The following is a 23,300-nucleotide window of genomic DNA, read 5'->3' on the forward strand; positions in this document are numbered from 1 at the left end:
AAAACTTGGTCAAGCTTCCCAACTTCCACTGACATTATTGCTGAAATAATCAAATGTCATACATTAGGACATCAAAATAATAGTTTTGAAGATACTTTTAAAACAATGGTCAAAATAGTGAAGCAATGAGATGAGTAACATGTTGTTTCTTTGAAATGTATATGCAACACAGGTTCAGTCACCAAACTCATGACTCTAATTTTAACTGCCTACGCCTCCCATTCAAAGTAGACATTTTGAGTCCAGCCTGACATATTCCTCTTCAGCAAACGGAAAACTGATCCATTGTAACTGTGACTGTCTACAAAGCCTTTTCTCTTATCATGGATGTAAGTGAGGGACTTTCTGCATTTGTCCTTGCAGCACCAGTATTAAGCTAGTCAAACTGTGACACATGTGTCTATCCATCCATAGTCAGTGACTGATCAATTATCAAACAAATCCCTTATGGGATTATAGCTTCAGGGCACTGCAGCTGTCTAATCTGTACTTCCATCAGCTGTCCTATCAGCTGTATCTTTGAGACCAATTTGGCTTGCATAAAAAAAGACCTGCCACATTTTTTCTTTACAGTTTCAGTTTATCTCAGATCACATATCAGCTGCTGTATCCGAAAGTTACAGCTTGTGAAACAATCAGTAAAGACCAGTAAAGCTCCATTGGTCCAGACCCGACCTGGGTTTTCTCTCAGCTGAGAGTCCCGACCTGTCCATGCCCCACTAACACACCGAGCTGTAGCCAGGGAAGAGGTGGATCAGATACATGTGGGACTTTATCTGTTCCTGCTTTATGACCTGTACTCTTGCTAGCACTTTCACTGATCCATCCTCAAGCCTAATAGTGTCTGCATAGTGTCCTCTGTGGCGAATCATCTGTCCATTATCAGCCCTGTCCAATTTATCTCCACATTTCTTCAGTGAACAGTGTCTGCTCAACAAATCCCTCTGTCTCTACAGAGCCAGTTGGAATGATCCCACTGTGAAAAAGGATACACAGCGGGAGAAGTGAGATGGGCTCCTGCCCTCACAGACAGGGCGTTTGGCCTCTCTGATACTTGAACAACCCCCCCTGCAGTGTTAAAAATAACCAGCTCTTATGGGACTGACCAGACAGACTGGGGCTTTGAGGGAGTATTATCTCTCTGGAGTTTGTTCAACAACCAGGCAGGCAGTAAACATGCACACACCCCCACACACCCCCCCACCCCCCCCACACACACCCCCCACCCCCCCCCCCACACACACACACACACACACACACACACACACACACACACACACACACACACACACACACACACACACACACACACACACACACACACACACACACACACACACACACACACACACACACACACACACACACACACCACGAAGGAGCTGATACAATTGTTTTACCAACCACTTGAAAGATTCTTGGCTATTTTGATCCATTTTATAAATATTGTATTTTTTCAGTGTGGCATTCTTCATCTTACACTTGTCGAAACTAAACATATTTCTGACTCATGTGAGGAGTACACAAATGTGATTCACAATAATTATGATTTTTAGAACAGGCGTTTCTGTTTTTTAAATTACAGATTTGTCGACTCTTTTAAACAGGATCTATAAATCAGTTTAAAATTAAATTTGGCCTGAATGTTTGCATTATCCTTGAATAATTATAAAATAGAACGTTATGTTAGTTTCATCAATGTGTACAGCATATAACAGCAGTACTGTAGGAATAATGCACAAAAAATATATATTAACCAATGTGTCCATGTTTTTTTAGGAATTCAGTCAGGCTTGTCTTACATGATTTTATTTATATTTTCTAGTTTAGCATCTCATTATGTGAGGAAAGTGTGACTGAGGGAAAATGTAAACATGTTCACATCTTATCTCAATGACATTCATGCAGGTGACAAATGGGCTTTAAAACTTGATGATGTATACGTTGTGTAAAATAATAAGTCTCCTACTTTCCCCTGATAGTAGTATATGTTAAATATACTTGTTGTTGTGATTACTTATTTGACTTAACCCTTTTTTTTAAGAAATCACAATCCAAAATGACACCTTTAATTTTCCAGTTGAAGCTGCTGTTCTGTAAGCAACATTAGGTTCTCTGATTTCTGATGACCCCTACTGGTCAAAGAGAGAATTGCAAACATTAATTGGTAAAAAAATCGTATCTACAGAGCAAACTGTTGAAAAATACAATCCTTTATTCAACATAATACAATATTACATATCTGTTTGTGGATTTATTTACTGACCATAGTAATGGTGATGATACATTCTTGGCCTACAGAAATGTAAAAAAAATACTTAGAAAATGTTTTGTAAGAAAGTATATAAAAAGTGTCTCATTTTTTAATAAAATAATCCAATGGAGATAGAAGGCAACAGCTTGAATGCAGTTTGAATATGTACAACTAAATAGCTCAATTTGCCCATGTGCAGATAATAAATGCTTATTTTATATAAGTTAAATATGCTACCACAACAGGTAATGTGCTTTGGTATTTTATTACTTACATTTCTTTCTTTCATTTAACTTAAACAAGGCCTCCAAGGCCGTCTTTTTGGCTTTGGTCATTATATGGTAAAACCCATTTGTTCAATTTGAATGTATTTCAGAGAAAGTCCATAATGACATGCTCCTTCTCTTCTCGATAGAATGATGAGTAATTGTGCAATGCCAGACTTCCCTCTCTGTCATGCCCATAGGGGGGATTTAGACAATTATGAATAAGACTCTATGAATTTGTGGGTTTTTATTATTCTGCTTTTAAAAAGTATTTAATTAGCTGAATATGATAAAAGTAATATAACATGTCCCAATAGTTTTCTTGTTGGGGCCTTTTGGTTTAAGGCACCAGAGAAATGGCAGATGGAAATTAGGCCACAGAGAATAGCCTCGGGAGCCAGTCTAGACGTTGTTGCTGAAAGTCATATGGTTTCAATATAATACAGTGACTGTGTGAGTTATTATCTTGAAATGATGCTAATGATATGCACCTTGTGCTGTCGGATTGTAGAGCATTTTCCCTTCAGGCGTTCTCAATTGTCTGTCCCCTTTAACTCCCGACTTTCTGGACTAGATGTCCTGCTTGAGTTTCTCAATGCTGAAGTCACTGTCAGTGTCCAGTTTGGAGAGAGTCTTCCTCACCCGCAGGGCAGTGAGGCGGGCTGATGGGCTCTGGTACCAACACTCCTTCATGATCTTCACAATGGCCGTCAGGATCTGGAAAAACAGGACCATATGAATTACTTCTTGGCCATCACAGTAGAATAAAACATGTGAGGCACCGTAATTATGTGTCCTACAGGGTATGTGCTTTACTTTGCACCAATTTGTGAGTTATGAAAATGTGTGAACATCTGCTTAAGATAGGGGATTTACTCTTTCCCATTGCCAGCAGACAAGTATTCTTCTCTCTTTTTTCCAGTGTGTAGCGATTGATGTCACAAACACGTGGGGAAGCATAGTAAACAGTTGAAAGCAGCTACGGTGGATGCTTTTAAAAAATGCTCTTACTTATTCAGCCTGTCTTTCAAACTTTTAATCCTGAGTTGGTGCATGTTGGAGCACTGGAAAGCCTATCAAATATGTTTTTGATGACTTTTAGATGAAGTGTATTTTATGTCATGTAAAATAACTGATTCTGTCGATGGAGTCTGGTGGCTTCAAGGAGATCTGATCCATTACTGATTTGTTTGAGTTTGCAATAAGTTAATATATTAGTTCCGGAAATAATGCTGATTAACCCTTCCAACTATAGACTAAAACCAGGTGTGATAACTTGTGCAGAGACTTTTACAGCCACATAAAAAACAAGAGTACCCGTGTGTGCATGGAAATGTGTGCAAGTTTCATCAGATGGCTTACAGGATGGGAATGGAGCCTGTTGTGCAGACTGGGCCTCTGCTGATCCACACACACCACTTTCTTCATCTCCTCAAAGCTGGGATCTACAGGCACCAGGTCAAAGAAGGGAGGGCGGTACTCCTCCACAATCCCTAAAACAATCCAAAAGAGAGACAAAAACAACACTCAGTGTGCTGTTCCTTTTCCAAATGAGCTGAAGAACAAATGCCAAATAGTCACAACAACTTTCTTTGTTGTGGGATTCAGTAAGTGACGCGTAATGTTTAAAAACAAACTAACTTTTAAACCTCCATTCAACCTCCCCCGATAGATTTTCACAATATAAATATATTTTCATGCACATTTGGGAATTGTGATAATCTGTAGTGGGAGTTTTTTAAAGCATGTTTGACTAAACTAGAGAGCAGGGAAAGATATCAAATCCCTGGCGACTTCACTGGGGTGGATATCTGCAATGCTGCTGTGTTTTGTGTGGTGGTGATGTGTGTGTGTGTGTGTGTGTGTGTGTGTGTGTGTGTGTGTGTGTGTGTGTGTGTGTGTGTGTGTGTGTGTGTGTGTGTGTGTGTGTGTGTGTGTGTGTGTGTGTGTGTGTGTGTGTGTGTGTGTGTGTGTGTGTGTGTGTGTGTGTGTGTGTGTGTGTGTGTGTGTGCAGTCGCCTTAACATGGATGCATGCTTGCATCTACAAATTGTGTGCGTGAGCATCTGGACTATGTACAATTGAGTGCTGACACCAGATAAGACTGTTTATAATTACTGCAGTGCTAATCATGACAGAGGATAGTAGAGACAGACACAGAGTAGGAAAACATTGGAGTGCTGAGAGACATGAGACTTACTGCTTCTTATGTGTACAGAGCCAGACAGACAAAAAACACATGATGTGCCTGAGCAGCCTCAACTTTTAAAGGTACATGCATACATACAAATACTGTGTGTCTCGTTCTTCCTAAAGATTAAACAAAATCTATTTATATCTCTTTAGATGACTGTAAAGGCGCCCCATTCTGACAGCCTGACTCCTCTTACCATTGACAATGGTCCTGCGGCTAATTTCCCAGAAGACCAGGCCCAGGGCCCAGATATCAGTTTGCTTGTAGGACTCGAAGACGTCCATACGAATAGTCTCATCCAGGACTTCAGGGGCCATGTAGCGCTTGGTTCCAACACGAGGGTTGTTTCCCACATCGAGGTAGTCCTGGGACTGAGAGTGTATCACAGACAAACCTGAGGAGAGTAGGCACAGAGAACCCACTTCTTATTATTTTTCAAAATCATCATATAAGATAAGATGGAACTTTCTATTACTATTTATCCCCTTGTCAGAGTCAAAAACAGGATTCACACAAGGTACAAATAAAGATAACATTTAATTAAAATGTATATAATAATAAAAGAAATATTTAAAAATAAAGTGATAAAGTAACTGTTGAAAAAATATATCACAGTTAAATGTTAAATATGTTTACATAAGTGTGCAGATGTGAGTGCAGGTTAAAGTCTTGTAAAAACAGTGCAGGTTTTATGTATGCACAGTCCTGGATACTATTAACGGGTTACAGGGTTTAGCCCTTGATTGTGCAGCCTGATGGCTACAGGCACAAAGATATGTACATATATATATATATATAACAGCTGTTCAGTCTCAACATATTATTCATAACCAACAGCAGAAGTTGGACATGGATACAACAAGAAATATAGAGGATTTATTGTGATTTTGCTGTCCTTTTTCTGCACGAAACTCACCTAGGTCAGCGATGCAGCACTCCCCATTCCTCTTTACCAGGATGTTTCGGCTTTTCAGGTCTCTATGGGCGATAGCTGGTTTTTCCTGCGCGCTGACAATTTCAGTGTGCAGGTGGACCAGACCGCAGGCCACAGACAGGCACATCCTCAGACAGCTCTCAGGCTCCAAGCTGCTGTACTGGAGGAAGTCATAGAGGGAACCCAGCTCATGAAAGTGGGTGACGAGCCACAGCTGGGTGCTGGAATTCTTGGAAGTCATGTCAGAGGCTATGAAACCTATAGACAGAACAGGACATGGTTAATTTAACGTCAGTCTCTTGGATGATGCTTTTTTCAATTTACCCTACCCCTTTTTCTTTGACAGAAAATAGTATGACCAAACCGATTTTTTGGGAACTGCAATATGCTGCCTTACCCAGGATGTTGTCGTGTCGCAGCTGTACAGTGTTGTAGATCTCTGTCTCTCTGTACCAGGACTGCTCGTCCCTAGAGGAAAAGATCTTGACAGCCACACTCTCCCCCATCCAAGTTCCCCTCCACACCTCGCCATACCTGCCTTTACCTGCAAACACAGTGACACAATGTCACAACTGAAAAGCTATAAACCAGACTAGGCAAGGAAGAGTAGCAGGGATGAAAAAAGGAGACTGACCGACACACTGGACCAGTGAGATCTGTCGGGCCATAGTCCTTTGGACCAGATAGGGCAGTCCGGTCCCGCTCCCTGATGTACAAAACTCATCAAAGATATCCTGAGACAGAAACAGAGAAATAATCCAAGTGCGAGAACTCAAAACCTTTAAACATCCTGTGATTGTGTCTGATGTCAAATGTCTCTTACGCCATATGTTGGGTCCTCTCCATTTGGGACCTTGAGCATGGTGACATCATGGTCTTCCAATTTTTTCAGTCTACCATGCGCACGTCGGAAGCGCAGGAACAGCACCAGGCCACACACGCTGGCAGTCGTGATTAACAGGAGCAAAGACAACGTGATCCACAGCTCCAGACGAGTTGTATCTTTCACCTCTCCATCTGGATACACAAACCCATTTAGGCACAAACAGACATTTTTTAGTTTGTGGAGCTAGTTGAGAACATTTCAACAAATTGAGGACTTGAAGTTTGAATGTTTTAGATAAATACTTCAACACATCATGACATTCAATGCAGCATCTGTCCAAATGAAAGCGACACTCTATCAATTTTGCTCTTACTGACCACAAGGGGGAACCAGCTGCTATCTAGAGTGATGCTTTGAGTCCCATCAGTACAAAGCAATGCAGGATGTGCACTGAACTGTAGGGGGCCCAGTTCCACAGTGGTCACATTAATGGATATGATGTTAAAATAATGTAAAGAAAAGGGTTTGGGTGCTGACCTATGGTTGGAGGTGGCGTGAAATTGGCGGTGCAATAATTCTCTCTGCAGCAGGAGATATAGTAGCTTTCGAAAGAGGTGAAACACTGCTCTTTGTAATACTCTTTGGGGAAACAGCCCCACTCCTCTTTCTTGTGTATCCAGGTATAGAAGCAGTAGTCGTCTCTGCACGTTCCATTCACGCATGTGCCTTTATCATTCTTGCATGTACACATACGCTTCCCATCGTCATCTGTGAAGAACACACAGACAGTGTTAACAGAAAGGCCTTCGAGTCATTGGATACTGATTCATAGAGAAATAACACAGATGAATGATCTGGGAAATGTAAAAGAAAAGGAAAGTGAATTTGAGGCCAGACAAAGTTAACACAAATCATTCATTAAAGATTAGTGGGTAAAGTGATACATTATAGTGCTGAAGACACCTAGGCTTCCTCAAGGGAAAACCCCTTTGGTAATAGAAAGAAATATGTAAATGGATTTCCTGGCAAGCACAAAACATCACATGGATGTCAAAGGCTGTATGTTTAACCAGGGGAGGTGTTTTGGGATACAATAGAAGAATAAAATGTCTGAATGACTAAATGAAGGTGTGATATTCACAGTGATACTTTCATACCCTCTATAAAGTATTTGCATAGACCTCTGCGGAAAGGACATTTAACCCACAAAGCAGGCTGTATACATCACAAACTCTAAACGGATCAATTGTTAAAAATCTTTAAAGGTCCCCTATTATACTGTTTTTCATCAATATATAATAGGTCTCAGATATATACAAAACATGTCTCTGAAGTGTTTGGCTCCAAATACCAAACAGATCGTTCATAGTAGCATCCCATAATCCCCTCTGTTTCAGCCCTATTTCAAAAGTTCTGATTCTCTGTCTGTTACTTTAGATGAAAATAAGGAGCCACTCCCCACGCCCCTCTGCGAGATATTTGGTTAAAAAGAACACAATGGTGCTCTAGGAGGAGATTCAGGTGATAAGGTGGGCGGGGGTTACCTTGAATGGTTAGTGGCTAATGGTTACACAAGCCAAAACATCGTTATGACATCATAAAGTGGCCAAAATCTGATCAGCTCATTTTCAGACAGGTTTTTATATAAATGGATCAGGACAAAAAGTGAGCGAATCTTTTTTCCTGAAACGTTCAGAATCTCTTTACACAGAGGGGACACATGTTGATGTATAAAAGACATGAAAAAGTGGATTTTGCACAATAGGTGACCTTTAAAGCTGCATTGTACAATTTCAAAGTCAGAAATTCTCAAAGCTGCCCGACCACCTGACAAATGTAAGCAAAAATATTCCTGAGCATTTTAGCTGTGGTTTGGTTTAGCATTACCTGAGTAGTTACGGAAATGTCTTCACCAGCCACTTACTTATTTAGACTTTGCATTATGAAGGGGAAGGGATTATAGGCCACCTATTGTTTGATGCAGGAGGATTGGTGTTTTGATTCTCTAGCTCACACAAAGAACATACACACTGACTTAGTCCGTGCTAGTGATGCTTATTTATTTTAGTCACATGATTTATTTTCAGAATCAAATTGTCCCTTTTATGGAGCGTTTATTCAATACAACAAAGTTAATGCCCTGTATGACAGTAAACATCGGGTTTACATCCGATCGTAAACTCACCTGCATGGATATCAGAGATCCACAGAAACGCCCCGAGCAGCACCACTGTAAGCAGAGCAGAGCTTCCCATCTCTGTGAATAAGGAACAAAAGAATAAATAACATTTATTAAGATCTAAATATGAAATTATAAAACAATGTAGTCACTTGATTAGGAGCTGTCATAATAAGAAAAATCAAAGACTTAATCTGGGGCATTTTGGGAACACAAGGAACCAATAACGGCAATTTGATTAAAATGTACAGACTGTAACATAATAGTGTCTGTGAGGAGTCGAGCTCTGGTTAAAGCACGGACTCTTTGGAGGAGGAAGCTATGAGGTCAGAAACAACAGCCGAGTGCCCAGCCTGTCTGCCTGCGTTGTAATTGCATCGGGTGGGGAAAGGGGGCTTATGGGAAGGAGGATGCAGCACTGCAAAGTGTTTGTGTATTTGTGCTGAGACTGCGTGTGGCGCTGGCTACCCGACTCCAGGCCTGTGTCGACTCCTCCGCTGCCCTGCTTGCAGAGTAAATATTGATGGCTACGCTTCCTGCCATTGAGTGGCCCCACCCGGCTGGCCGGCGAGACTCAGGTCTGCTCATTGTTTAGGGCTGCACAGCAGAGGGTCACGCAAACAGGAGGGCCGTCATACACAGCTCGGTCATTCTCACTGCTGAAGCACACTAGTCTGTTACACGACACCAAGGTGTGCTTAATATATGACAAAAAAGTCACAAAAGTAGTTGAAAATAATGTATAACATCTACTGTAGCAAATTCTATTGGGTTTTTTCTGTTGCCACTGTGCTAATGAAGTACATCAAATGGGTGAACCGTGTTTCCTAATAGCCTCGAGTTTATGCTCTGTGTACAGTTTAGGCAACATTATACATTTCAAGCGCTTTGTCACCGAGGATGTATAAAAAACTGAAGAATTTAGATGTATTTACCATGCTTTAGCTTTCTGTCTTAAGGAAGCACATAACACAAGAAACCACATAAACCAGATATTTAAGCCGCCAATTGGGCTGTGTATTCAGATACACTTGACAGTTGCCACTGAGAGTAAGGTCCAAAATTGATACAAGATGTTTTTAAAGTCTTCTGCCAACAACTCGCAATTTTGAGTCTTTTCAGAACAAGGACAACATGTGGATACAAAACTGTACAGGTCAGAGTTTGCCTCAAATCGAAGCGAAATATCTCAATATAAATACATCTAGACGCACTTTGAACGTCTTTAAAGACCAGTTGGGCAAACCGTAATCAAGAGAAACCAATTGGTTTACAATACAGGAAGCTGTCCCGTTACCTATGGCATTGTGTAAAGTCGTGTCAAATGTCACTGAACAGAAACTAGAGTAGGAGGTGTTTAGCAAGAATATCTGTATCTTTACTGAACTGATACTGAACTGATACTTTCCGCTTAGTAAGATTTCACATGAGAAAGCTGAAAAAATGTCTGACAAACTATCTTTAGACTATCTTATGCGGGTAAGCTGTGAGGCTCTAGCTCAACAGATGAGAACCAACTGCACTTTGCTCTGACTTGCTAAAACCACAAGCCATATTTTAGCATACAGAAAAAAACACTTCCTTTGTTAAGCAGACTTCATGTCAGGGGTGGTTATTCTGTGGGTCCATTGGAGGAATAGCCTAAACAAAACTCCACCAGCTGCATTAACTTATTCCCAGCGGAGGAGCAGGAAATATTTCACAATCAATTTTATCATCCTGACATAGAAGAGTAATCTTGCCCTCCATCGTAGTCAGTCTGATTTAAGATTCAAGCACACTTCCTCTCTGGGCAATCTCTTGTTTTTCTGTTGAACACTACTCCCTCGTGACCCAAATCCATTGTCATCTCTTCCTCTCATCTACAGAGGTTTAACTCAGGGAGGCAGATCTCTCATTCCATCTGGATGACTGTTCGGTTATAGCTAAGGATTGTGGGGGCATGGCATAGCACAGCAGCCTCCAACAAGCCCTCCACTGGGCCTCAACACACCAAAAAGCCCCATTATTCTGTCTCTGGGAAGAAACTTTAAGCGGTGTTACTGTAAAAGCTTCTATCATGTGGTGTAAATGGCAAGAAAACATTGCATTCAATCTTTTCTTTAATAACATAGCCACACATTTCAAACATTTTCTGTCCTGTGTGTTTTATAGGTGTAAAAAAAAACTCTTGTGAGTGACTGTCTGCTTGTTACAGCGACATACTGATTGTATCTTCATTTCACAGACAAAGCTATGGCTTGGCAGGCTTTATGGCTCAGTTACTGTTTGCATGCTCTCACATGCATTCCTACGATGAATGCATGTCTGGGGAAGAAAGGGATGAAGACAGGAGTATGAGTGACACACACCTGAAGTCATACACCTACAACGGCAGCACCCTGGAAAGATCCAATGTGACTTCCATCATGACCTATACACATAAAGGGCAAATGTCTCCCCTATGTGGGTGTGCATGTGTAGGATGGGTGAAGGAGATGGAGGAGTTAAAGATATGCAGGGAGGAGAAATTCAGTAAATCCAGTAAATATGCAAATTCTGCAGATTTCCAAAAGTATGAGCTTTTCAACTCAACATGTTTTGAAATAAGGATTGGCCAGTGATGCAGGAATAATTCAGATCCTTTACTTAAGCTGAAGTATGTGAAAGTCTTATTTAAGTAAAAAATACATATCATGACAAAATGTACTTATGGTATCCAAATTATGTAACTGATTGAGGACGGACATATTTAATCTTCTTTAAATCCTGTTGGGTTGTTTAAACTATACAATACTATACTATATAATTCATATTTACAAAATGGTATTGTGTTTTATTTTGAATCTTAAAGTGTAAAAGTAGCTTCTTATTATAACCCGACCGAAACTAAATACTTTTAATGGATGATAAAAGGATGATTCAACATCAATATTTGATAGTTCAAAAAAATATGCTTAAACCGATCACATGTAATCGGGATGCTGCTGCTACCTCATACAGTATGTAAATTGTGCATTTACATATATGATATATCTTCAAAAAACTAATATCGGCCACATATTGGCTTAATCATGTAAAATGTAATGTTGTAAAAAAGAGTGGAGTAAGTGTTAGAATAATTGTTAAGTCAAAGACACCTTACCATTGTAGGCCTACTTTATAGACTAGGCTAGTGAATATAGCGTTCAGTATCTAATTTATTATAGCTTGTCATTCACAGGAGATGCATTTAAGGACATCATTGACTGTTGTTAATTTGACTTTTGGCCAGGTAGGCCACTTTCAGACACCTGTTGGTTCACATCTGTAAACACGTGGAGTGATTTATGGCGCTGTCAAAGGTGATAAGCATTCATGTGTTAGCTATTATATACTTGTTATGGTTTTAATGATCACAGCAAAGCATAAGACACCCACAGGAGAAAAAAAACGATGCTTTTTACACCATCAGCCTACCTGTTGTCTTCACGCCTATTATCTTAACAGAAATAAACGCCGCACGTCTCCCATATCCAAGTTTGCTTCAAGTGTCCCTCCGTGGCCAACGTGTTTAAAGTCAAAAGAAGGTAAGTTTAAAACACAGCTGGCTCCATTTCTAGAGAGTGGAGTAAACCGTGTTAGTTTTCGTCTCAGTTGCAGATGTTCACATCCTTTCCTGCTCCTCCGGTGACGACCAGCCGCCTTCTCTGGTAAAAGTTTGCCCGCAGTGTTTCCTCTTGAATCCAAAACTAAAATCTGCCCACTCGTTTAACAACTAAGTATCTTCCGCTTGCCGAAAAAGTGAAATATTAAAAAAAAAAGAGCTGGCAGTTCCACCAAAAGCTATCTCATCTCGGTTCAAATCTGAGTTGATAAACCGACAAAATCGTCGTTGGTTTGTGACCAGACCAGACTCCTTCCGCTCTGAGAACCTCAAAGTGAATTCCTTCAGTAAGTCGTCTACCACTAAGTATGAAGGTTTTTTGTGGTTGTCAATAAGTCTGATCTAAATGCTAGATAACAGATGTCTAAATAGAGCACAGCTTTGTCCCACCCCTTATTGTCCCGCTGCACAGGGTCGGCTCTGCCTGGAATGTGTTCTCATAGCGGTTTTCCTGTTTCTTGCTAAACCTCTCATTTTCCTTTTTCCACTGTGGACTGCTGTCTGCACTGCACTGACAGGAATGTGCTTCAAATATATGGGATTAGTTTTGTTTCATAAAGATAAAGCAACACTTTCTCAGAATCAAGCAAAACTAAGAGTTTAAGAGAAAAAAAAAACTGAGTCAAGCAAAATACATTTAATTTAAAAAATAAAACTATAAGTTGCAAACAAATCATTTGTGTTATCATGTAAACTACAAGTCTGTTTTCTTTGTTCTAACATATTTTTTTGTTTGCAGTTCTCTTTGCTTCTTTCTCAATTGCCGCGTTCACACCAAGTATTTTTGCCGTACTGAGTGCCGGTGTTGTGTCAAATTATGCACCCCCATCATGAAATGCCCCCCTTGTCACGGGAACGCGCATTTCTAAATGACACGTTTACACCTTAAAACGATGTTTAAAACGAAAAGTAAACGTTCAGGGTTTTTATTAATGGTAATTTTCAGACTGTGAGTTGTTTAGTGGTAGCTCATATAGTCTTGATTCTTGTGGTTAAACTTTTCGCTCCGTATTTGATGGTAGTGGTGTCGAAATTCATTCGTCACTTCCTTTTCAGTTTTTTTTTTTTTTAATCTTTTTGTTTTGTTATTATTGTTATGTCCTGTCTGTATACACGTGCTTTACAATGTATTGTTTAATTTTACATATTTGTCATATAATAATCAAAATATATGTTTACAAATGTTACATAGTCTTTGTCAGCATATTTTTGCCACGTTATGCACCCTTTGCTATCTTACATAATAAAAGTGTCACATTCATGAAACGTGCTCCATTCATTGGTACTAGTCCTACAACTATACCCTGAAAAATGCTTGAGGGTGGGAATAGTAGAAACATCTTTTCGGGTGGGGTGCATTTTATGACAGGCCTGGTTATCACAATATGCCCCCCCTTGCTATCTTACAAAATAAAAGTGTCACATTCATGAAACTTGCTCCATTCATTGGTACTAGTCCTACAACTATACCCTGAAAAATGCTTGAGGGTGGGAATAGTAGAAACATCTTTTTGGGTGGGGTGCATTTTATGACAGGCCTGGTTATCACAATATGCCCCCCCTTGCTATCTTACAAAATAAAAGTGTCACATTCATGAAACTTGCTCCATTCATTGGTACTAGTCCTACAACTATACCCTGAAAAATGCTTGAGGGTGGGGTTAATACACACACACACACACACACACACACACACACACGCCTGAGGAAGATATGAATAATCAACAGATTTGAATGCAATCTCTAACATTTTCATGTAGAATAAAGACAAAAGAGTGATTATACAAATTACATTTATTGAAATTTTAACCAGAAGATGAAGTCTCAAAGAGTGTTTTAAATAAAAGGACATAAAACAAAAAGGTGGATGGATAATAATAAAATATATTAAATGTATATGTAAAGACATTTGGTCAAATTAAATGACACTGAGCAAGTGATAACAGCAACGCCCAGCGTGGATGAAGCTGGTGCAGGTCTTTCTCCGTGGATCTGATGCTGTCCCCTCAGAGGAAGTGGGAAAACGGGATAAGACCTCTGGACACCACGCTGTCTCAATGATCCACGCTGTTAATATGAGAGGAAAATAAATGTTTTAGGAAATGAAAAATATTAAGTTAACAAATAAAACTCAGCTCAGGGGCAGTCATGGATGGTAGGTTTTCCTACAAAGAGAAGAAGTAAACTCAGCCTCCATTGATTTTCATATCAAATTAGCGTGTTAATAAAATAAGCTATCATGGCTTATACTTGCATATCTAAACAGAATCATGAAAGCCTGTTGGTAGAGTCAGGCACACGAGTCTGTTTGAGTGTGTGCGCCAGTGTCTGAACGCTCACTCACTGCTAGCTATGTAGCTAACTGTCCCTGCTGTTAGGCTACTTAGCTTGCATTGTTATGGATCTAAAGGTAGCAAAAGCTAACTTTCATAGCACAGCTTTTCTTTACTTCTCACTTAACTAACACAATAAAGAAACAGACCGTATAGTACAGCACAAACAACACAAATGATCAATACTTACATATATTTTCACTTGTAGTCAGAGCCGGCTCGACCCATTAAGCGACATAAGCGGCCGCTTAGGGCCCCGCAGCCACGAAGGGCCCCCTAGCAAAAAATGAAAAACATTTTTTTTTTAATTTAATTTTATCTCAGTACACCGTTTTTTTATCTCAGTACACCGTCGCCGTAATAAGTATGTTTAATTAATTTTGTTAATATGCCTAGATTGCCTACTCAAAGTCATGTATTATATTATTGAGTCAATCATATAATACATTAACCGTGCTTTACCTGAACCTCATCATGACACTAGAGAGGACGGTAGGATTGTAATTTCCCGTGTTCAGTGAATGCAACAGAGGCAAGGCACCAGACCAACCTGAGAATTGAATGGAAATAAACATCTGTCTTATTGGCTGACAGGTACCTATCCTGTGAGCTGTGACAATGTTTAAAATAAACTGTCAGTCTCAGACTCAGAGTTTTTGAAGATGGACATAAGAACATTTGTTCTTAAAAAAGACGACAATTCTCAAGTGGTGGTTCACACAACAACCCCAGAGCCAGCACTTGAGCCAGGAGAAATTACAGCTACGTTGACGTTACTTTGAATCGCGGGGGTAAGCTAAACCGTTAGCAAGTAGCTATAGCTAGCCAGATATATTAAAGGAAACCTATCATGCTATATTTAAATGATATATTGTAGGGCCATACCTATATAAGGTATATTTATACGTTTCTGTTTTCGAAATACCAAACAGATCATGCATTTTAGCCATGCCTCATTTCGCTCTATGTGTTGTTTGCTGTCTACAGGTCTGATTTTGTGAGCTGCAGCTGACCACGCCCCCCTGCAGGAGAGGGGAGCCGCTCTGATCAGCTGCTGGGCTGTCAGAAGAGGGGGAGAAAAAGAGATCTCCGTCCTCCGTGTTTTATTATAGCCTATATAGAGTGGTTATTCATTTGTTTTAAAGCTCAATAAATAACAAAGAAGACCTTTGACCGGCACTTTTCTAATTTTGTCCGGAATATTTCAACTTTAACGGACATCTTGACCGGCGAAAGAAAACCTAACTGAAACTCTGCCACACGGTCCCCTCGTTCCTTGGAAGAGGCGGAGAGGTGGGTGTTTGTCATCTGCTGGTGGACTAACTGGAGAGAATTACAGTGCTTGCCTCGACGGGGAGGGATTGCATTGAATTAAAGCAGCGGGAGCAAACGCTTGCCTTGGGGAGGGAGAAAAAAAGCCACAGCGGAAAATAAACAGAAGGGTAACCATGGTTACCATATGCGCGGGAACTCTTCTTCGCTGCTTTTGTGGCAGACTACAGCGCCACTTACAGGCCTGGCATATGTACTACAGCGTCTCCAGCGCTTTCGAGCGGCAATGGCCGGCCGTGGCCCAACCCCACATTCCCCTGATAGGTGGAGAGTTGGCCCAATAGCCGTAGCGCCACTTTCCTGACGTCAGTAAAGTGTTCAAATCTGGATCAGTTTTTATCAGTTCCGTTGCAGCCCTGTTTTTAGAGATTTGGGTATGGAGGAAAATAGAGAGGGTTGTGTTTTCTGACACTTGGTGAGTTCCCTGGAACACCGGGGACACATATTCATGTATAAAAGACGTACAAAAGTGCATTTTGCATGATAGGTCCCCTTTAAATAAACACTTTGTCATACAATCTAAATGTAATGTTTTTTAGCGTTACCTGGTGATTTCAAAGAAAGCTCTCTGGGAAATGTTGACTTACTGTTCGACATGAAGCTAGAAGCTACCTTACAGTACACAGTTGATCCTGAGTCCTGTCAGTTAAAGTGTTTCATAGTTAGCTTAGCTAAGCATCAACCTAGCACTGAAATATATGGATGTTATGTGACAGTATTTCTGAGAAAAAGTCAGCTGAAATGGTGGCATAGTTGCCACTGCTTTACGTGTCGACAGCATGATTGAACGTATTTGCAGCAGTAAATGTGGCTGTTTGGCCACTGACGTTGCCATAACAACACCTGAATGTAAATGTGCAACCTCTTTTTGTGACAGATTTTTGCATGAAATTATAATTCTTCTGAATGATATTACTATTGACAGCTAGTTTCTATGTGAACATTATGAGATGGACAGCCAGAGAGAATAAATGAAAAATAGTTATGAAATACTATATGACCAAAAAAGAATACAGTTTAAAAGGGGAGTGATTTGTAAAATATCCAAAAAGAAAAATCTGTTTACAGTTCTGTTTCATATGGGTGTTGAGAGATGTATCCATAGATCTCTTAATTTTGCTCTCAAAGTGCACCAGATTGATGCTTTTAACTTCAATATTTAAAAAAAAATCTTCCCGGGGGAGCATGCCCCCGGACCCCCCTAAAGGAGGTGAGGACCCCCCTAGAGGATGTTAGGTACACGGTGTTTACATGCTTATTTATACAATATGTGTGCTTATGCTAACATCATAAGACAAAAGTTGGTTCCGTGTTGTGTGTAGTGAGAACGCGCTAGAGTGAGGGGGGCCCCCAAGCCAAAGCTCGCTTAGGGCCCCCAAAAGTCTAGGGCCGGCCCTGCTTGTAGTATTATAATAATTGAAATGCTGGTTCTTCTGGGGGTGTTCTATCCACGCTCAGCTACCGCACCGCAGCTGCACTGTACAATCGCTGGAGGAATGGGCTGTCACTCAAAAACTGAGTAGCCAATGGGGACGCACCCCTGAAAGTTCCGCCTACCTGGGACGTTTGTGTCAGAATCAAAAACAAAAAATGAGGGAGCGCAAACGAGAGAGCTACAGCAAGAGCAAAAATAGTTTACATGATTACACAAATGATTTGTTTGCAATTTATAGTTTTATTTTTGAAATTACATTTATTTAGCTTGACTCCGTTTTTTTTTCTCTTAAACTCTTAGTTTTGCTTGATTCTGAGAAAGTGTTTCTTTATCTTTATCAAACAAAACTAATCCCATACAAAGACCCCACCATATAATAACATTGCTGTGGTTAACAACAAGAACTACCATACTATTCCCCCTACTGTACCTTCCATTTTCACTACAATCCTATTTTCACAAGAACTTATGATACACCCTACACAGTGAACAATGAATTTAAATGTCCCCACCTTTTCCTCAAGGCGTTAAGATTCTCAGTCTTGTACAGTTTTTGCACTGTTTAGTAGAATCTGCTCTTGTGTCATTCTGCACAGTTTTTATCCTAAGCATCAATTAATCAATGAGCGTAACCCATTTTTGAGTGAAGTAGGACATTATGATACAATGTTCTTCTTTATCCTGACAATCTGTGTGTCTAATGGATTTGGGTAGTGTTGTAAATCTTACATTTCCCCTCATATTTATGGTAATACAATTGTGCACAAAAGCCTTTCTGTTACTGCAGTCAAAGTGTCTCTTTATGGAAAATACGTTTGTCTCTTGGATGCCAGACAGACTCGGCTGTGTGAAAACACTTCATTCAGTAGAGCCTGAGAGAGATAACTTAATGTCTGTAATATAAATTCCTGCCTTGTTCTCAGGCTCCGTAATCTCTCAGTTTTTGGCTTATGTCTAGCGAAACAGCTGGAGGCTCTCACATCAGCTGTCATGTAGGAAAGAAACAGCAAATTGTTGTCTCTTTTTAATCTGCACTTATAACTCTCTTCTACTTATCTGTGATTCAAAGAGACACACGGTCAAATTCCCTTGAGGTTTTCTTTAGAGGGCACTATTTATTGTATAATCTACTTGGGTATAAGAACTGCGAATTTGTTTTAACAGACACGTTTTCATACTGTTTTTTTATGAGCAAGTTCTTAATAAAGCCACGACTTAATTCGCAACTAGTAAACTTTCTAATAGTCAATCTTTTTTTCACGGACAGCCTGTCACAAAGCCCATAGAATAAAAATGTAATCCTGACCATAGTAGTTTTCATGACAAATGTAAAGTGTTCCTTCATTACAGTCTAGAGATATTTATCTTCAGAAATGACCTCAGGTCACCAAGTTCCCCCCTGTGAAGAGGAAGTGAGCCGCAACGCTGAAAATATAGTGTGAGAAGGTTTGTAGACCTGTGCTCTAGCTTAATGTTGTTGTATGAAACTTTACATATTTAAATCAAACAAAGATTTCTTCATTTAAAATTCCATGAAATGTTTTTGAGCATATTCAAGTAGCCATTTTGGATAAATGTTACCACCAATTAAAGCTAATTGTGATGTAATGACACTGCACATTGGATTAAAAGATTACAGAGTAGGGTTTAAAAGCCACCTCATGCCACACCAGAGAGCGCATTATACTGTAGGCTTCCTTAAGAAGCTCAAAGTTACTTTATTGTAAGAGAGTAACCAAGGTTATGTGCCAGAGGCTCATCTGTCACGTGAATGCCTATTAAGGAAATATTCCATTTATAGCGTGTAAATACAAAATGTTCACGTCATACAATGGAGAAGTGTTTTAAGGAGCTGCGTAAGAGCAGTTAGTTTAAAATCCATTTCTGTTCAATAACTGTTTATTAACAGATCACTATATGTCCTATAACCACACTGACATATATGAATGTGGTTCTTTCAGATCCCTAATGTAAAGTGCAGTGAAGACAAACACATTCACTTGAACAGGTCAGTACATTTATTCAAAGCTTGCATTCACGCACACACACACACACACACACACACACACACACACACACACACACACACACACACACACACACACACACACACACACACACACACACACACACACACACACACACACACACACAAACATTTAGTTTGTCTTGCACTTTTTCAAGATGTAGAAGTCCTGAGTTTTCTGTGTGTCTCAAAATTATGCTATCATTTTTTGTAAGAACAATATATATATACATTAGTTTATATCTTATATTCTGTAATAGTTACATTATTTGTTGGAATGTACTGTAGATATTGCAGTAATAGCTTGATGAGTTAGGATTGTATCAATCATCAAGAATATAGCATATTTTATAATCCCCCAATTCAAGCTGGACCCAAAGAGATTTCTTACCAAACACATTATTAAGAACAGATTTCCTGAGGAACATTGTGTAAAAATAGTTTCTATTTCAAATGTTACTTTGCACAAGTGAGGTCTGCTATTCATATAATGCAAGCAACATTTCCGATGTCCTTTGAAAGCCCATCAAATATGACATAAAGCACGGCAGTATTGTACACCAGCGAACAGTTTTTCTGTATGTTCACTGCTTAAGCACTCATGTGCCACAGCCAGTTGGGTTTTAAAATCCTGTTAGATAGACATAATAAAGGCAGGTGCTACATTACATGTTGCAAACAGAGGAGATTGGATAGCCTTTAAAATTATACTGGTTGACAGAATTCAAAATAAGGATCTCAATCAGACACATAGCTGCAATGTACTTCCTGTTTCTGAAACTTTGTCAACAGCCCTACTGTTTGAGCATGTGGCTTAGAGGAGCAAAGCACATAGGTTGAAGATGTTTATCCTCTTTTAAAACAAATGTATCTGGCCATTGATCATATAAAAAGTATTTGCTATTGCTTTGTTTTTCTTTGGGTTCCGTCAAATACCATAATAGCATGCTGCATGGAGACCACAAAACATTGATAAGTAATAATGTCATTGCAGGTGTTTGGTCAGTATTTCTTTGCATCCCCTACAATCTGTCAATTTATGAGGTAGGGCTGAGCCATTGCATGTCACCGTGTATTTCCAAACCAAATAACATTTGGTTAAAAAGATTTCAGTATTCCAAAGATTCAGAAAAATACATCACATATAGCAAATTCAAGTCATTCCAGTTTTCTCATCCCAAACAAGGGTTCAAAATTCATCATTGTGTTTTCATTGTCGATTCCTCACTTCCGAACCTGTATTCTATTAAAATAGGCCACACTGTAATCACATGCTCGTCCCTGATGCATGTCTTTATCACAGTGAAAGATTTAAAGAAAAAGACAATAATCATTTTTTGCTGGAATGTTTGGACCCCTTTGTTTTTTTTTCTTGGTCTTTTTTCTCTTTTTCCTCCTGCAGCTTCATTTCTCTCTTTTTCTCCTCCTTTGCCTCCTTGTACTTCCAGATAGGAGGCTCCAGGTATCCCTTCTGCCTTTTCTTCTTCTTCTCTTTCTTTGGAGTTGGCTCCCCAGATTTTGTGACTTCAATCTTGGGAATACAGCCCGAGGGGAAGATGCTGTTTTGCCCCATGCTTTGGGGAATAAAGCTTCCAATGCCATGGTGCTGGCAGCAGGAGGCCAGAGACACATAGGTGGCTGACACACCAGTTTGAGAATCTGAGGTGGTGACGGAGCCATTACTGTGGGACACTGTGCTCTCCTCCAACTCCTTGATGTTGTGCTTTTCAAGCAGTTCAGGGACGGCAAACCGTCGCTTGCCAATCTCTGGGGGGCTTGAAGGACAGAATGGACGGCAAGCAGTGGCTACCAGGGGGCTGTGGAGGCCTGTAGTCATCCGCACCATGTGGTCCATGACCCCATTGTCTTGGGCGTCTTGAGGGAAGCTGAAAGAGAAGCTGTCTTTAAAGCAATGCCTTAGCTTCTGACCAGCTGTTTTGGTGGTGGTGGCCTTCGCTACAAGTAGCTTCAGCTCAGGCCACTCAGGAATGTAACTTTCACAGAACTGCACAGCGACCGGATGAACAAACAGGCGGCGTATTCTGTTAACAGTCTCAAACCTCCCTGTCTTAAGGGCCCAGTCATTTAGACCTCTCCCCTGCACCAGGTCTATGGCATTCATATCCGCACCTGCACATGAAAAGTGGAGAAAATATACTGTCAAAACAAGAACACAAGTTTTATAATCACTGGAGGCCGAGGGACCTCGGTAAATCAATTGCTCCTTCAGTAAAATTACCCCACCATGTGGTCACATTTGGGGCACAATTTATTGACTTGATGAACAGTGTTAACACAGTAAATCAGGCTATTACACAGAATAACAAAAAATGATAAATATATAAAAATCTGGCCAGAGTTCTTAGGATTTTCTACAACTCATTTTTGGAGGAAGACTATGTCAATAGTTTTCATACTTGAATCCATGTTGTTTCTTCTCAACCATTAGATATGTACCGTGCATGAAGGTCTGTACCAATTTCCAAATATGGTCAGACTGCCTCTAAATGAATCTATTGTGCATGTGTGCATACACATCAGAAGTTCCTCTTTTCAAAATTGTGAAATGCTGCAAAGTTTATAGGATGTCTCATGTACCATTAACTTACCATGCATTAGCAGGGCGGACACACACTCTGCCTGGCCCTGCAGGCCTGCCTTGATGAGGGCTGTGAAGCCGCGGGGATCCCTGACTTCAGTGTCCACACCAGAGAAGAAGTTAAGGATGAAGTTTAGAATGGTGACAAAGCCTGCATTGGGGGAAAAAACCATTATATGCATATGCCCTTACTAGATGTTGATGTTATATGCTATGTATGTCTTAGACTGACCTGCCTGTGCAGCAATCATGAGGGCAGTGTTGCCATCATTGTCCTGGTGATTGATGTCAATCTTTGGGCATGTGTGCAGCATGGTGACTATGTCAATAAACCCCTTGACCACAGCCAGCATCAGTCCATTCTGAGGGGGATCAAGGTAGAAATAAATGTACTTTTATGAAAGTATTAGTTGTCTGTTCTAGAAAATATCCCAAATTCCAAAGTCACTTCAGTTGTGTGATTAAAAGGAAACACTGAAATCCATCTCACCCTGCCATTGATGTCCAGTTCCATAGCCTCGTCTTTAGTGACTCCTCTCTCCAGGATCTTGAGCAGGGATGTGGGATCGTTCCTAGCACAGGCCTCGTACACCGTTTTAGCCGGCTCTGTATACTTCCCTTCCATTTCATATTGGGGAAGCACCGAGTCATCAGAAAGCACACTCCCTGACTCCGAATCATCCAGGAGGATCTCCGAGTCCCCGGAGGGGCCATCGCCCAGGTGGGGGTCATACTTTGAACTGGCCATTGGACCCCCTGCTGCCTGGGATCACACCTGGGTGTCAGGTCTGTTGCGCAACACCCACATCTTGAATAGGAAAATATAAATGTTGTTATGATGGACACAAATTGAACACATTTTCTAGTTTCCTCCATTTCCCCCAATTGATGAGACAACTGTGCACTACCTCTGAACTCAGTAGACCAAAGGGGGCTGCAGTGAAGGGCATCCCTTAACACCATTCAACTTTGTATGCCTGTGTAATGCATTTTTTGTAATGCTGTGTAAAGAGCAAGACAAAGAGCCAGGCAAACCCTATTCTATTTTACAGTCAAACAGCTACTTGTTTTTCTAGATATATGAAATGGCATTTTTTGTTGCAAATTACTAGTTTATTCTTATTCTTTATGTCGGGTAGAAATTGACATCTTATGTGCCAATCAGATACTGTCAAAAATCGATTCTTGGGTAAAAGGTGTGTGCAAAAGAAATATCCTTACAACTGAATTTTGTTTTGTGCCGCCTTGAGCAGGTTTGTGGACATTTTCTTCTCCTTAAAATAAGCCTGTTACACTAG

At 40.2% G+C, this 23,300-nt stretch overlaps 2 protein-coding genes across 2 annotated transcripts; both read right to left on the reverse strand.

The window, feature by feature from the left end:
* Positions 1–2,193: 2,193 nt before the first annotated feature.
* Positions 2,194–12,647, reverse strand: acvrl1 (activin A receptor like type 1). The gene is made up of 10 exons (XM_034145153.1): positions 12,091–12,647; positions 8,659–8,730; positions 7,011–7,241; positions 6,471–6,664; positions 6,282–6,381; positions 6,045–6,191; positions 5,630–5,905; positions 4,910–5,107; positions 3,883–4,013; positions 2,194–3,237 (listed from the first exon to the last, which is right to left on the reverse strand). The coding sequence occupies exons 2-10, from the start codon at positions 8,726–8,728 to the stop codon at positions 3,091–3,093; spliced, it is 1,494 nt and encodes a 497-aa protein (XP_034001044.1). The 5' UTR covers positions 8,729–8,730; positions 12,091–12,647; the 3' UTR covers positions 2,194–3,090.
* An 8,086-nt stretch (positions 12,648–20,733) lies between these two features.
* On the reverse strand, positions 20,734–22,750 carry ankrd33aa (ankyrin repeat domain 33Aa). Its single transcript, XM_034144623.1, has 4 exons — positions 22,493–22,750; positions 22,235–22,364; positions 22,013–22,153; positions 20,734–21,533 (listed from the first exon to the last, which is right to left on the reverse strand). Exons 1-4 carry the CDS (start codon positions 22,748–22,750, stop codon positions 20,734–20,736), a joined length of 1,329 nt encoding a protein of 442 aa, XP_034000514.1.
* Positions 22,751–23,300: the final 550 nt, after the last annotated feature.

Source organism: Trematomus bernacchii, unplaced genomic scaffold (genome assembly GCF_902827165.1).
Source record: "Trematomus bernacchii unplaced genomic scaffold, fTreBer1.1, whole genome shotgun sequence".
Taxonomy (NCBI): domain Eukaryota; kingdom Metazoa; phylum Chordata; class Actinopteri; order Perciformes; family Nototheniidae; genus Trematomus; species Trematomus bernacchii.